Source organism: Pseudorca crassidens, chromosome 13 (assembly GCF_039906515.1).
Source record: "Pseudorca crassidens isolate mPseCra1 chromosome 13, mPseCra1.hap1, whole genome shotgun sequence".
NCBI lineage: Eukaryota > Metazoa > Chordata > Mammalia > Artiodactyla > Delphinidae > Pseudorca > Pseudorca crassidens.
The window spans coordinates 43,014,048-43,029,215 of record NC_090308.1 but is presented as its reverse complement, the minus strand read 5'-3'; the positions used below and the strand labels follow the sequence as shown (position 1 = coordinate 43,029,215).

The following is a 15,168-nucleotide window of genomic DNA, read 5'->3' as shown; positions in this document are numbered from 1 at the left end:
GGATGTACCACATTTTGTGGTACATTCGTCAGTTGATGGTCATTTGGATTATTCCCACCTTTTGACTACTGTGAATAGTACTCCTATGAATGTTCGTGTACAAGTTTTTGTTTGAACACCAGTTTTCAATTCTTTTTACATATTACCTACCGGTGGAATTGCTGGGTAATGTAGTAACGCTATCTTTAACTTTTCAGGAACCACCAAACTTTTTCCACAGTAGCTGCACCATTCTACATTTCCACCAGCAGTGTGTGAGGGTTCCAGTTTCTCCACTTTGTCACCAACATTTGTCTGTTATTCTGATTTAAGCCATCCTAGTGGATGTGAGGTGGTATCTCATTTTGTTTTGATTTGCATTTCCTAATGACACTGAACATCTTTTCATACATTTGTTGGCTATTTGTGTATCTTCTTTGGAGAAATATCTAACTCCTTTGCATATTTTTAAATTCAGTTATTTGTCTTTTTGTTGTTGAGTTATAAGAATTCTTCATATATTCTGGATAGATTCTTGTCAGGTATATGATTTTTAAATATTTTTTGCATTCTCTGGGTTGCCTTTTCACTCTTGATAATTTCCTTGATTCACAAAGTTTTTAATTTTGATGAAGTCCAACTTATCTATTTTTTTCGTTTGTTGCTTATGTTTTTGGTGTCATTTGTAAGAAATCATTGCCAAATCTAGGGTCATGAAACCCTTTTGTTTTCTTCTAATAAGAGTTTTATAGTTTTATCTCTTATATTTGCATTTTTGATCCATCTAGAGCTATTTTTTTAATATGACATGAGGTATATGTGGACATCCACTTGTTCCAGCATGATTGGTTGAAGAGACTGTTCTTTCCTCATTGAATGGTCTTGACACCCTTGGTGGATATGAGTTGACCATCCATGTGTGAGTTTATTTCTGGATTCTTACATTCTGTTCCATTGATCTGTACGTCTGTCCTTATGCCAGTAACTGTTTTGATTACTGTAGCTTTTATGGTAAGTTTTGAAATCAGGAGGTGTGAGTCCTTCAGTTTACCTTCAAATTTTTTTTCCATGTTGTTTTAGCTGTTCAAGTTTCCTTGTAATTCCATGCAGATTTGATGCCTCACTTTTCCATTTCTAAAAAATACCATTGGCATTTTGATAGCGATTGCATTGAAGCTGTATATCACATCACTTTGTGGAGTATTTCTGTTGTAACAAAATCAAGTCTTCCATCTGTGAACATGCAATATCTTTTAATATAATTAAGTATTCATTAATTTCTTCAACAATATTTCATAGTTTTTATTGTACAGGGCTTGGTTAAATTTCATCTTTAAGTATTTTATTCTCCTTGATGCAATTTTAGATGCAGTTATTTCTTGGATTTTTTGACTTGTTCAGTACCCAATGTATGGAAATACAGTTGATTTTTGTGTGTTGATCTTGTATCCTGCACCATTGTTGAATTCATTTATTAGCACTATTTGTTATTTTGTGGATTTTTTTGGATTTCTATATATAAGGTCATGTCACCTGTGAATAGTGATAGTCCTTCCATTCCAATTTGGATGCCTTTTATTTATTTTTATTGCCTTATTGCTCTGGCTAGAGCTTCCAGTACAGCGTTGCATAAAAGTGGTAAAAGCAGGTATCTTTGTCTTGTTTTTTATCACTCTTTCACCATTGAGAATGATGTTAGCTGTGGGTTTTTCATAAATAACCTTTATCATTGAGGTGGTTTCCTTATATTCCTAGGTTGTTGAATGTTTTTATCATGAAAAGGTGTTGGGATCTGTTAAATGCTTTTTCTGTGTCAGTTGACACCATCACATGTTTTTTTCCTTCATGCTATTACTGTGGTGTATTATATTGTTTGCTATTGTTCATTGGATCATCTTTGCATTCCTGGGATAAATCCCATTAGTTCATAGTGTATAATCCTTCTAATATGTTGCTGGATTCAGTTTCCTAGAATTGTGTTAAAGATCTTTCGTATCTACTAGGAATATACATACATACTTGTGGTGTCTTTGGCTTTGATATCAGGGTAATGCTGGCCTCATAAAACAAGGTAGGGCACAGCTGGAACTCGCAGCTTGGTGTCTCTTTCCTCCACTGTCACAGAACTGCCCCGGAGCCCGAGGGGAGGGCGGCCTCACTGAGGCTGCCGGATCTGGAGGGGTCCCAGCGGCCAAAGCTGCGACAGTTGTGGAGATGGCGGGCCGGGGAAAGATGGCGGAAGACTAACACGTGGAGATCACCTTCCTCTCCACAGATACATCAGAAATACATCTACACGTGGAACAACTCCTACAGAACACCTACTGAACACTGGCAGAAGACCTCAGACCTCCCAAAAGGCAAGAAACTCCCCACGTACCTGAGTAGGGCAAAAGAAAGAAGAATAAACAGAGGCAAAAGAATAGGGACAGGACCTGCACCAGTGGGAGGGAGCCGTGAAGGAGGAAAGGTTTCCACACACTAGAAGTCCCTTTGCGGGCGGAGACAGTGGGTGGAGGAGGGGGGAAGCTTCGGAGCCGCAGAGGAGAGCACAGCCACAGGGGTGCAGAGGACAAAGTGGAGAGATTTCCGCACAGAGGATCGGTGCCGACCAGCACTCACCAGCCCGAGAGGCTTGTCTGCTCACCCACTGGGGCGGGCGGGGCTGTGAGCTGAGGCTCGGGCTTCGGTCGGAGCGCAGGAAGAGGACTGGTGGTGTGAACACAGCCGGAAGGGGTTAGTGCACCACGGCTAGCGGGGAGGGAGTCCGGGAAAAAGTCCGGACCTGCCAAAGAAGCAAGAGACTTTCTTCCCTCTTTGTTTCCTGGTGCGCAAGGAGAGGGGATTAAGAGTGCTGCTTGAAGGAGTTCCAGAGACGGGTGCGAGCCGCGGCTAACAGCGCGGACCCCCAGAGATGGGCATGAGATGCTAAGGGGGCTGCTGCCGCCACCAAGAAGCCTGTGTGCCAGCACAGGTCACTCTCCACAACCCCCTTCTGAGGAGCCTGTGAAGCCCGCCACTGCCAGGGTCCCGGGATCCAGGGACAACTTCCCCGGGAGAACACACGGCGCGCCTCAGGCTGGTGCAACGTCACTCTGGCCTCTGCCAACACAGGCTCGCCCCGCACTCCGTACCCCTCCCTCTCCCTGCCTCAGTGAGCCGGAGCCACCGAACCAGTGGCTCCTTTAACCCCGTCCTATATGAACGAAGAACAGATGCCCTCTGGCGACATACACGCAGAGGTGGGGCTAAATCCAAAGCTGAACCCCGGGAGCTGTGCGAACAAAGAAGAGAAAGGGAAATCTCTCCCAGCAGCCTCAGGAGCAGCGGATTAAATACCCACAATCAACTTGATGTACCCTGCATCTGTGTAATACATGAATAGACAACGAATCATCCCAAATTGAGGAGGTGGACTTTGAGAGCAAGATTTATTATTTTTTCCCCTTTTCCTCTTTTTGTGAGTGTGTGTATGTGTATGCTTCTGTGTGAGATTTTGTCTGTATAGCTTTGCTTTCACCATTTGTCCTAGGGTTCTATCCGTCAGTTTTTGGTTTTTTTTACTTAAAAAAATTTTTTTTCTTAATATTTTTTTATTTTAATTACTTTATTTTCTTTTATCTCCTTCCTTCCTTCCTTCCTTCCTTCCTTCTTTTTCTCCCTTTTATTCTGAGCCGTGTGGATGAAAGGCCCTTGGTGCTGCAGCCAGGAGTCAGAGCTGTGCCTCTGAGGTGGGGGAGCCAACTTCCGGACACTAGTCCACAAGAGACCTCCCAGCTGCACATAATATCAAACGGCGAAAATCTCCCAGAGATCACCATCTCAACACCAACAACCAGCTTCACTCAACGACCAGCAAGCTACAGTGCTGGACACTCTATGACAAACAACTAGCAAGACAGGAACACAACCCCACCCATGAGCAGAGAGGCTGCCTAAAATCATAATAAGTCCACAGACACCCCAAAACACAACACCAGACGTGGACCTGCCCACCAGAAAGACAAGATCCAGCCTCATCCACCAGAACACAGGCACTAGTCCCCTCCACCAGGAAGCCTACACAACCCACTGAACCAACCTTAGCCACTGGGGACAGACACGAAAAACAACGGGAACTATGAACCTGCAGCCTGCAAAAAGGAAACCCCAAACACAGTAAGATAAGCAAAATGAGAAGACAGGAAAACACACAGCAGGTGAAGGAGCAAGATAAAAACCCACCAAATCTAACAAATGAAGAGGAAATAGGCAGTCTACCTGAAAAAGAATTCAGAATAATGATAGTAAAGATGATCCAAAATCTTGGAAATAGAATAGAGAAAATGCAAGAAACATTTAACAAGAATCTGGAAGAACTAAAGATGAAACGGGCAACAATGAACAACACAATAAATGAAATTATAAATACTCTAGAAGGGATCAATAGCAGAATAACTGAGGCAGAAGAACGGATAAGTGACCTGGAAGGTAAAATAGTGGAAATAACTACTGCAGAGCAGAATAAAGAAGAAAGAATGAAAAGAACTGAGGACGGTCTCAGAGACCTCTGGGACAACATTAAACGCACCAACATTCGAATTATAGGGGTTCCAGAAGAAGAAGAGAAAAAGAAAGGGACTGAGGAAATATTGAAGAGATTATAGTTGAAAACTTCCCAAATATGGAAAAGAAATAGTTAATCAAGTCCAGGAAGCACAGAGTCCCATACAGGATAAATCCAAGGAGAAACACACCAAGACACATATTAATCAAACTGTCAAAAATTAAATACAAAGAAAACATATTAAAAGCAGCAAGCGAAAAACAAATAAAAATAATTCCCTTGAATCCCCATAAGGTTAACAGCTGATCTTTCAGCAGAAACTCTGCAATCCAGAAGGGACTGGCAGGACATATTTAAAGTGATGAAGGAGAAAAACCTACAACCAAGATTACCCAGCAAGGAACTCATTCAGATTTGATGGAGAAATTAAAACCTTTACAGACAAGCAAAAGCTGAGAGCGTTCAGCACCACCAAACCAGCTTTACAACAAATGCTAAAGGATCTTCTCTTGGCAAGAAACACAAGAGAAGGGAAGACCTACAATAGCAAACCCAAAACAATTAAGAAAATGGGAATAGGAACATACATATTGATAATTACCTTAAATGTAAATGGATTAAATGCTCCCACCAAAAGACACAGACTGGCTGAATGGATACAAAAACAAGACCTATGTATATGCTGTCTACAAGAGATCCACTTCAGACCTAGAGACATGTACAGACTGAAAGTGAGGGGATGGAAAAAGATATTCCATGCAAATGGAAACCAAAAGAAAGCTGGAGTAGCAATTCTCATATCAGACAAAATAGACTTTAAAATAAAGACAATTAGAAGAGACAAAGAAGGACACTACATAATGATCAAGGTATTGACCCATGAAAAAGACATAACAATTGTAAATATTTATGCACTCAACATAGGAGCACCTCAATACATAAGGCAAATACTAACAGCCATAAAAGGGGAAATTGACAGTAACATATTCACAGTAGGGGACTTTAACGCCCCACTTTCACCAATGGACAGATCATCCAAAATGAAAATAAATAAGGAAACACAAGCTTTAAATGATACATTAAACAAGATGGACTTAATTGATATTTATAGGACATTCCATCCAAAAACAACAGAATACACATTTTTCTCAAGTGCTCATGGAACATTCTCCAGGATAGATCATATCTTGGGTCCCAAAGCAAACCTTGGTAAATTTAGGAAAATTGAAATTGTATCAAGTATCTTTTCTGACCACAATGTTATGAGACTAGATATAAATTATAGGAAAAGATCTGTAAAAAATACAAACACATGGAGGCTAAACAACACACTACTGAATAACGAAGTGATCACTGAAGAAATCAAAGAGGAAATCAAAAAATACCTAGAAACAAATGACAATGGAGACACAATGACCCAAAACCTTTTGGATGCAGCCAAAGCAGTTCTAAGAGGGAAGTTTATAGCAATACAATCTTACCTTAAGAAACAGGAACCATCTCGAATAAACTACCTAACCTTGCACCTAAAGCAATTAGAGAAAGAAGAACAAAAAACCCCCAACGTTAGCAGAAGGAAAGAAATCATAAAAATCAGATCAGAAATAAATGAAAAAGAAATGAAGGAAACAATAGCAAAGATCAATAAAACTAAAAGCTGGTTCTTTGAGAAGATAAACAAAATTGATAAACCATTAGCCAGACTCATCAAGAAAAGAAGAGAGAAGACAAAAATCAATAGAATTAGAAATGAAAAAGGAGAAGTAACAACTGACACTGCAGAAATACAAAGATCATGAGAGATTACTACAAGCAACTCTATGCCAATAAGATGGACACGCTGGAAGAAATGGACAAATTCTTAGAAATGCACAACCTGCCAAGACTGAATAAGGAAGAAATAGAAAATATGAACCAACCAATCACAAGCACTGAAGTTGAAACTGTGATTAAAAATCTTCCAACAAACAAAAGCCTAGAACCAGATGGCTTCACAGGCGAATTCTATCAGACATTTAGAGAAGAGCTAAGACTTATCCTTCTCAAACTCTTCCAAAATATAGCAGAGTGAGGAACACTCCCAAACTCATTCTACGAGGCCACCATCACCCTGATACCAAAACCAGACAAGGATGTCACATAGAAAGGAAACTACAGGCCAATATCACTGATGAACATAGATGCAAAAATCTTCAACAAAAGAGTAGGAAACAGAATCCAACAGCACATTAAAAGGATCATACACCATGATCAAGTGGGGTTTATTCCAGGAATGCAAAGATTCTTCAATATACACAAATCAATCAATGTGATACACCATATTAAGAAATTGAAGGAGAAAAACCATATGATCATCTCAATAGATGCAGAGAAAGCGTTCAACAAAATTCAACACCCATTTATGATAAAAACCCTGCAGAAAGTAAACATAGAGGGAACTTTACTCAACATAATAAAGGCCATATATGACAAACCCACAGCCAACATCGTCCTCCAATTTCACAGTTTGTATGGAAACACAAAAGACCCCGAATAGGCAAAGCAATTTTGAGAAAGAAAAACGGAGCTGGAGGAATCAGGCTCCCAGACTTCAGACTATACTACAAAGCTACAGTAATCAAGACAGTATGGTACTGGCACAAAAACAGAAATATAGATTAATGGAACAGGATAGAAAGCCCAGAGATAAACCCACGCACATATGGTCACCTCATCTTTGATAAAGGAGGCAGGAATGTACAGTGGAGAAATGACAGCCTCTTCAATAAGTGGTGCTGGGAAAATTGGACAGGTACATGTAAAAGTATGAGATTAGATCACTCCCTAACACCATACACAAAAATAAGATCAAAATGGATTAAAGACCTAAATGTAAGGCCAGAAACTTTCAAACTCTTAGAGGAAAACATAGGCAGAACACTCTATGACATAAACCACAGCAAGATCCTTTTTGACACACCTCCTAGAGAAATGGAAATAAAAACAAAAATAAACAAATGGGACCTAATGAAACTTAAAAGCTTTGCACAGCAAAGGAAATCATAAACAAGACCAGAAGACAGCCCTCAGAATGGGAGAAAATATTTGCAAATGAAGCAAGTGACAAAGGATTAATCTCTAAAATTTACAAGCAGCTCATGCAGCTCAATAACAGAAAAACGAACAACCCAATCCAGAAATGGGCAGAAGACATAAATAGACATTTCTCCAAAGAAGATATACAGACTGCCAACAAACACATGAAAGAATGCTCAACATCATTAATCATTAGAGAAATGGAAATCAAAACTACAATGAGATATCATATCCCACCAGTCAGAATGGCCATCATCAAAAAATCTAGAAACAATAAATGCTGGAGAGGGTGTGGAGAAAAGGGAACACTCTTGCACTGCTGGTGGGAATGTGAATTGGTACAGCCACTATGGAGAACAGTATGGAGGTTCCTTAAAAAACTACAAATAGAACTACCATATGACCCAGCAATCCCACTACTGGGCATATACCCTGAGAAAACCATAATTCAAAAAGAGTCATGTACCAAAATATTTATTGTGTCTCTATTTACAATAGCCAAGAGATGAAAACAACCTAAGTGTACATCTTCAGATGAATGGATAAAGAAGATGTGGCACATATATACAATGGAATATTATTCACCCATAAAAAGAAACAAAACTGAGCTATTTGTAATGAGGTGGATGGACCTAGAGTCTGTCATACAGAGTGAAGTAAGTCAGAAAGAGGAAGACAAATACCATATGCTAACACATATATATGGAATTTAAGGAAATAAATGTCATGAAGAACCTAGGGGTAAGACAGGAATAAAGACAGAGACCTACTAGAGAATGAACTTGAGGATATGGGGAGGGGGAAGGGTAAGCTGTGACAAAGCAAGGGAGTGGCATGGACATATATACACTACCAAATGTAAAAGATAAGCTAGTGGGAAGCAGCTGCATAGCACAGGGAGATCAGCTTGGTGGTTTGTGACCACCTAGAGGGGTGGAATAGGGAGGGTGGGAGGGAGGGAGACGGAAGAGGGAAGAGATATGGGAACATATATATATGTATAACTGATTCACTTTGTTATAAAGCAGAAACTAACACACCATTGTAAAGCAGTTATACTCCAATAAAGATGTAAAAAAGAAAATGGTAGGAATGTTCTCTTCTATTTCCTGGAGGAGTTTGAGAAGGATTTCTTTAATGTTTAGTAGAACTTACCAGTGAAGCTGTCTTGTGCTGGACTTTTCTTTATTGGAAAGTTTTTGATTACTGGTTCAGTATCTTTTATTGTTATGTATCTATTTAGATTTTCTGTTTCATCTTGAGTCATGGTAGTTTATGTGTTTCTGAGAAATTGTTCATTTCTTCTAGGTTATCCAGTTTGTTGGCTTACAATTGTTCATAGTATTCTCTTATAATTATTTGTATTTCCGAAAGATAAGTAGTAATATCCCCACTTTCATTCCTAATTTAAGTCTTTTTTTCTTTGTCAGTCTAGGTAAAAGTTTATTTTGTTGATTTTTCTTTCAAAGAATCAACTTTTGATTTAGTTCATTTTCTCTAGTGTTTTTCTCTTCTCTATTTCATTTATTTCTGCTCTTTATTATTGCCTTCCTTCTGCTAGCTTGGGGTTTTGTTTGCTCTAATTTTTTTAGTTTCTTAATTAAGATGAAGGTTTATGTTATATTTTTTTGAGATCTTCTTTTTTCATGTAGGTGTTTTCAGCTATAATTTTTCCTCTGAGCTTTCACTGCATTCTGTAGGTTTTAGCATGTTGGGTTTTCATTTTCATTTATTTCGAAGTATTTCCTAATTTCCTTGGAAGTTTTTTTGACCCATTGGTTGTGTAAGAGTATGTTACTTAATTTCCGCATATTTGTGCATTTTCCAATTTTCCTTCTTTTAGTGATTTTTTGTTTCATTTCGTTGTGCTCTATATGATTTCAATCTTTGAAAATATATCAGATTTGCTTTGTGATCTAACATGGAGTGTACCACTGCATCACTGGGGAAGCCCTATATTGAGGTTTTTAACAATGATTCTATAGCTGTCTATTTCTCCCTTCAATTCTGTCAATTTTTGCTTTGTATGCTTGCTCTGTTGCTATGTGTTATAACTTCATGATGGATTGTCATTCTTATCAATATATAATGTTCTTCTTTATCTCTTAAACAATTTTTGACTTAAATCCATTTTTCTCATGCTAGTATAGCTCCCCTGGCTCTCTTTGGATTATTACTTGCATGGAATGTTTCTGCCACCCTTTCACTTTCAACCTGTTTGTATCTTTGAATCTAAAATGAGTGTCTTGGGCTTCCCTGGTGGTGCAGTGGTTGAGAGTCCACCTGCTGATGTGGGGGACACACGTTCGTGTCCCAGTCCGGGAAGATCCCACATGCCGCGGAGCGGCTGGGCCCGTGAGCCATGGCCGCTGAGCCTGCGAGTCCAGAGCCTGTGCTCTGCAGCGGGATAGGCCACAACAGTGAGAGGCCCGCGTACCACACACACACACACACAAATTAAAATAAATAAATAAATAAAAGGAGTGTCTTGTGAGTGCATTACAGATGGTTCATGAATTGTTTTTGTTTATTTCTGTTTTTTTTAAATGCATGCTGCCAGTCATTGCCTTTTAATTCTAAGTCAAGAGTTTAGTCCATTTACATTCAGTGTAAATACTGATGGGGAAGTACTTCTACCATTTTGTTGTTTTCTATGTGTCTTATGGCTTAAATCTTTTTTTGTTCCTCAGTTCCTTCCTTCTTGCCTTCTTTTGTGTTTAATTGATTTTTCTTTTTTTTGGTAATATACTGTATTGATTTACTTCTCATTTCTTTCTTAGTATATTTTTTAGTTATATTCTTAATGGTTAAGGAGTACAACTAACATCTTAAACTAACAACAACTTTGAATTTATACCAATTTAGTCTCAATATTATACAAAAACTCTGTTCCTTTACATCTCTGTCGTACAATAAGTTACTGTTGTCACAAGCTACATTATTAAACATAGATTAGCATAGATTTGTAATTATTGCTCTATGTATGTATCTTTTAAATCATAGAAAAAAGAGAAATTATGAACCAAAAATAAAATAATACTGCCTTTTACATTTACCTGTGTAGTTATTTTTAGTTATGTTATTTCTTCATATGGCCTTGAGTCATTATTTATTGTCCTTTTATTTCAGGACATTTTAGGTATTATAGTTATTCTTATAAAGCAGATCTACTAGTGATGGAATTTCCTCAGCTTTTGTTGTTCCTTCATTTTTGAAGTGTAATTTTGCTGGATATAGAATTCTTCTTTGACAGTTTTCTTTCAGCCCTTCAAATATATTATTGCCTTCTGTCCACCATGGTTTTTGATGACAAATCAGACATTCATCTTAATGAGAGAGTTCCTGGTTAGGCAAAACAAAGGCAAGCCCTTCATTGGTCCTTCAGGGAGTACCCAGACAGGTCAAAACAGAGAAACACAATTCCTTGGAAACAAGTCTCCATAGCCCCTTTTGGAACCAGAACTCACAGTGGGAACTCCAGCTTTTGTCTTCAAGGCTGCTTCCAGGCTGGGGAGGGTATTGGGCAAAGGCAAGTTATATTGCCAGAAAGCTCTCCTACCACATTTCAGCCCCTTCCTGATTAAAAGTTTACTTGCTTATTGTGAACTTTTACTTTCTTGGAGAGTTCTGATAAAGTTGATTCTGACAGAGTTTGCAAAATTTTTTTGGTGTTTTGGGGAAGGATAGGCCCCCAGAGTTCCCTTCTCTACCATTTTTGCTGAAGTCACTCCAGAACAAGAATTTTTTTTAAAGCTAGGTTCTCTGTACTTCTAGCAGGTTGATAGCAGGTTGCAGATGAAAATACTAAGATAGGCAATCTGTTTAAAACAAAACAGAAGAAAACAAACTATCTCTTCTCAACAGCTGATCTTCATTCACTTTGACTCTGTAGTTCTTACTTCATGAATTTGTGTAGTGTATTATTTTCACGGTTAAAAAAGTAATCTAATAATATACTCTTTTTAAAATATATAGAAATTAATAAGTCAGTTTACCATAGCACTCTTTATTTTGAACATGTTTTATATCTTATAAGAATCCATTCAGGTCATATTTTTAAAATTTTCAAAATAGAGCTGTGATATGTTTATTTTTGTTTCTGGAAATATAATGAATTTTTAAAAATTCCTTTTCCTATTTTACCAGGTCGGTTTGAATTCCTTCTAAAATATATTAAGAATTTTTATGTTATGATAGTAGAAAACAGCTAAAGAGGAAAAATGAATGTAAAGTGACAATTCCTTTTTTCTTTTTCTTGGCAGGTTATTAACAAATTCAAACAGACTTACAACAACCAGAAATGCAGTATGGGCCCTCTCAAATTTATGTAGAGGCAAAAATCCTCCTCCAAACTTCAGTAAGGTATTTGTAAAATACAAAAATTAAGGAATCTGTCTACATAAACTTTTAAGTCTCCTTATTATAGAGTTTTAGAGATTAAAGGGACTTTACTCTTTTTTTAGTAATTACTTTTTTTATTGACTAGACAATATTTGCACATACATAAAATCAAAAGATATACAATGGAAAGGCTCACTTTATTTTCCAAAAAAAAATGTCTGCCAAATATCTAAGACTGAGTAACGATTAACAGTCTTTTAAGTAAAAATGATATTCCCATGGGAAAAAATAGCTAATTCAGCTTGTAACTCAAATGAGTGTTTTTCCTGGGGATCACCATCTTACTTTTTTGATATGCAGAAGTGTTCTATGTGTATTCCCCATTTTATCTCAATATATTCAGAAGACATATATTCAAGGGTTGAGATTTAATAAAATTAGTAATTTTTACTGCTTCTTCAAGGTTATTCTTCCTCCCCACTTTTAACTACAAGTGTGTGGACATGAAGAATACAAAGATCTGTGGTACATTTTGGTATCACTGCTTTGATTTGTGCAAATGTGCTGATAGTTTTACCCACCGTTTCTTTCTTTTTTTTTTTAATGTCTTTATTGGAGTATAATTGCTTTACAATGTGCATTAGTTTCTGCTGTATAACAAAGTGAATCAGTTATATGTATACATATATCCCCTCTTTCTTGTGCCTCCCTCCCACCTTCCCTATCCCACCCCTCTAGGTGGTCACAAAGCACCTAGCCGATCTCCCTGTGCTATGCAGCTGCTTCCCACTAGCTATCTGTTTTACATTTGGTAGTGTATATATGTCAGTGCTACTTTTTCCCTTCTTCCCAGCTTACCCTTCCCCCTCCCCGTGTCCTCAAGTCCACTCTCTACCTCTGGATGTTTATTCCTGTCCTGCCCCTAGGTTCATCAGAACCTTTTTTTTTTTTTTTTAGATTCCATGTATATGTGTTAGCATACGGTATTTGTTTTTCTCTTTCTGACTTACTTCACTCTGTATGACACCCACCATTTCTTTTATATTTTTCATGCAAATGTCAACAAAATGAAAAAGGCCAATTATGTGTTAGTATAATTATGAAAATAGTTTTGGCATTAAAGACCCCCTAAAGTTTTCAAGGGGGTCCATGGACCACACTTTGAGAGCCACTGCCCTACAACACTGCTTAATATCTACTTAATTCCCTCTTCTTTAAGTCTTTGCTTAGAAGTTACCTGTTCCATGAGCTCTACCCTAACTACTGTATTTAGTGTAATCTATCACTATCCCCCAGCCACAGACCCCCACATTTTACTCTCATTTTTTAACACCTTTTAACATAATATGTGTTTATTATTTATATTAACTTAAAAAAAAATCTTCCTCTAAAATGTAAACTCTTTAGAGTTAGGAATCTTGGTCTTTTTTGTTTACTTACATATTCCAAACTTACAGTGTAATATCACATTAATAGGGCTTAAGACTTTTGTTAAGTAAATTTTCTGTGATTTTCTATGAGACAGATTCCTTTATCATTCAGATTTTTTTGAAATTTTATTTCCACAATCATATTTTATATTCTCAACAATAATTTTGTTTGTTCTTTGATTGCTCATCTTCATGTAGAATTTTGTTCTTTTATGGTTTCAGCAAATGTTCTTATCTGTGGATTTATAATTTTGGAAGTTTTCTTTTTTCTGATGTCTGTCTACATTTTTGTTTTGTTTATTGTTTGTTTGTCTTGATCTCTTTCCTACTGGAGGCTCTCCTCATATATCTGGTGATCCTTGACACGCTGGAAATACTCAGGAGGCAGGCACTAAAAAGCTGATTGGAAGATGGGTGTACAGGCTTGTTATCTTATGGGCTTCATTGTAGGATAATTGGGCAGCAAAACCATATTTTCTATGAGGAACTCAAAATTTCAGTATGTTTTCTAAAACCGTTTTGTTTCTCTAGAGACAGATTTTCCACTCTCCTATTGGAAGGTGGGTAGATTGGGTTGACTAGGTAATACCACTGGAGATCTGGGAGCTGGGAATTGCAAGAGGGCTGGAAGTTTTCAATTCAATCAGTATGTAACTTTTACTTAATCTCTATAGTTTCCAATCCAGTGTTTAATTTCAACCTCCTCTATGCTTGATACCCCAAAATTCAGTTTCTGTAGTTCACCAGTTGTGGTCAGGTATAAATGTCTACTGGACTCCTCAAAGATGAGATTGGTATTGCTATTTTTTCTTTTCCTTGTTTCTGAGAAGCCAGAAACAAATGCTTTTATTTTACTTTCTTAAAACTAGAACTCTGTAGGACTTTGTTTTTTAAATCATTGAGGGTGTGTGTGTATGATTTGGACATAGACAGGGCATCCCAAATACGTATTTAATTATTTTTAAGAACTTTAAATTACCACATATCTTATTCAATATAAGATAAATAGGAATCTTAATCAGTTTCATATTTATATATAGTTTTCATGATCATAATTTTAAAACAATAGAATGTCTTAGTTTCTCTGGTATTTTTGTAGCATTAAATTTTCATTTTAAACAGAGTAGAAACAATTTTCCTAAAGAAACTTTGTTTTAGATAGAGAAAAATTTTAAATACTGGCTCTTTCTTCCCTTCCAGGTTTCACCTTGCTTAAATGTCCTGTCACGATTGTTGTTTAGCAGTGACCCAGATGTATTAGCAGATGTGTGTTGGGCCCTTTCTTATCTCTCCGATGGATCCAATGATAAAATTCAAGCTGTCATTGATTCTGGAGTCTGTCGAAGATTGGTGGAACTTTTGATGTAACTATAATTTATGGTTAATAAGTGTATGATTGTGTTTTAAGTTTAGCAGTTAGAGTAATGGCCTTCTAAACATCTCAAGAATCACTATCTTCAGGAAAGATTGAAAAGCTACCAAGTCCACTCTGCAGAATAGCTATAATACTGAGAATTTGACCCTTAAACTTAGTTCTTATATCCTCTATTTGGAACTAATCAGTTTGTTAATGAATTTTACTAGTTTTAATCTCTTCAGGAATGGGCGGGACTTAATTCAACAAGTATTTATGAAATGCCTATTACCTGCTAGTTTTGTGCAATGTATTAGTGATATATGGAATACAGTTCCTGCTCTCACAGAACCAATAATCTAGTTAATTGTTCATTACAGTAATTAATTTGTGTTTAAGTCCGTGCAGTGAAAAGCATTTAGTATTTCACTTGTATTAAAGAT

General features: G+C 37.2%; 1 protein-coding gene across 1 annotated transcript in view; it reads left to right on the top strand.

The window, feature by feature from the left end:
* KPNA5 (karyopherin subunit alpha 5) overlaps positions 1 to 15,168 on the top strand; it is a 49,292-nt gene that overhangs the window by 18,135 nt on the left and 15,989 nt on the right. The window contains exons 8-9 of the mRNA XM_067702280.1: positions 11,863 to 11,962; positions 14,572 to 14,735. Coding sequence (XP_067558381.1) covers positions 11,863 to 11,962; positions 14,572 to 14,735 — 264 coding nt within the window. The remainder of the gene's footprint in view (positions 1 to 11,862; positions 11,963 to 14,571; positions 14,736 to 15,168) is intronic.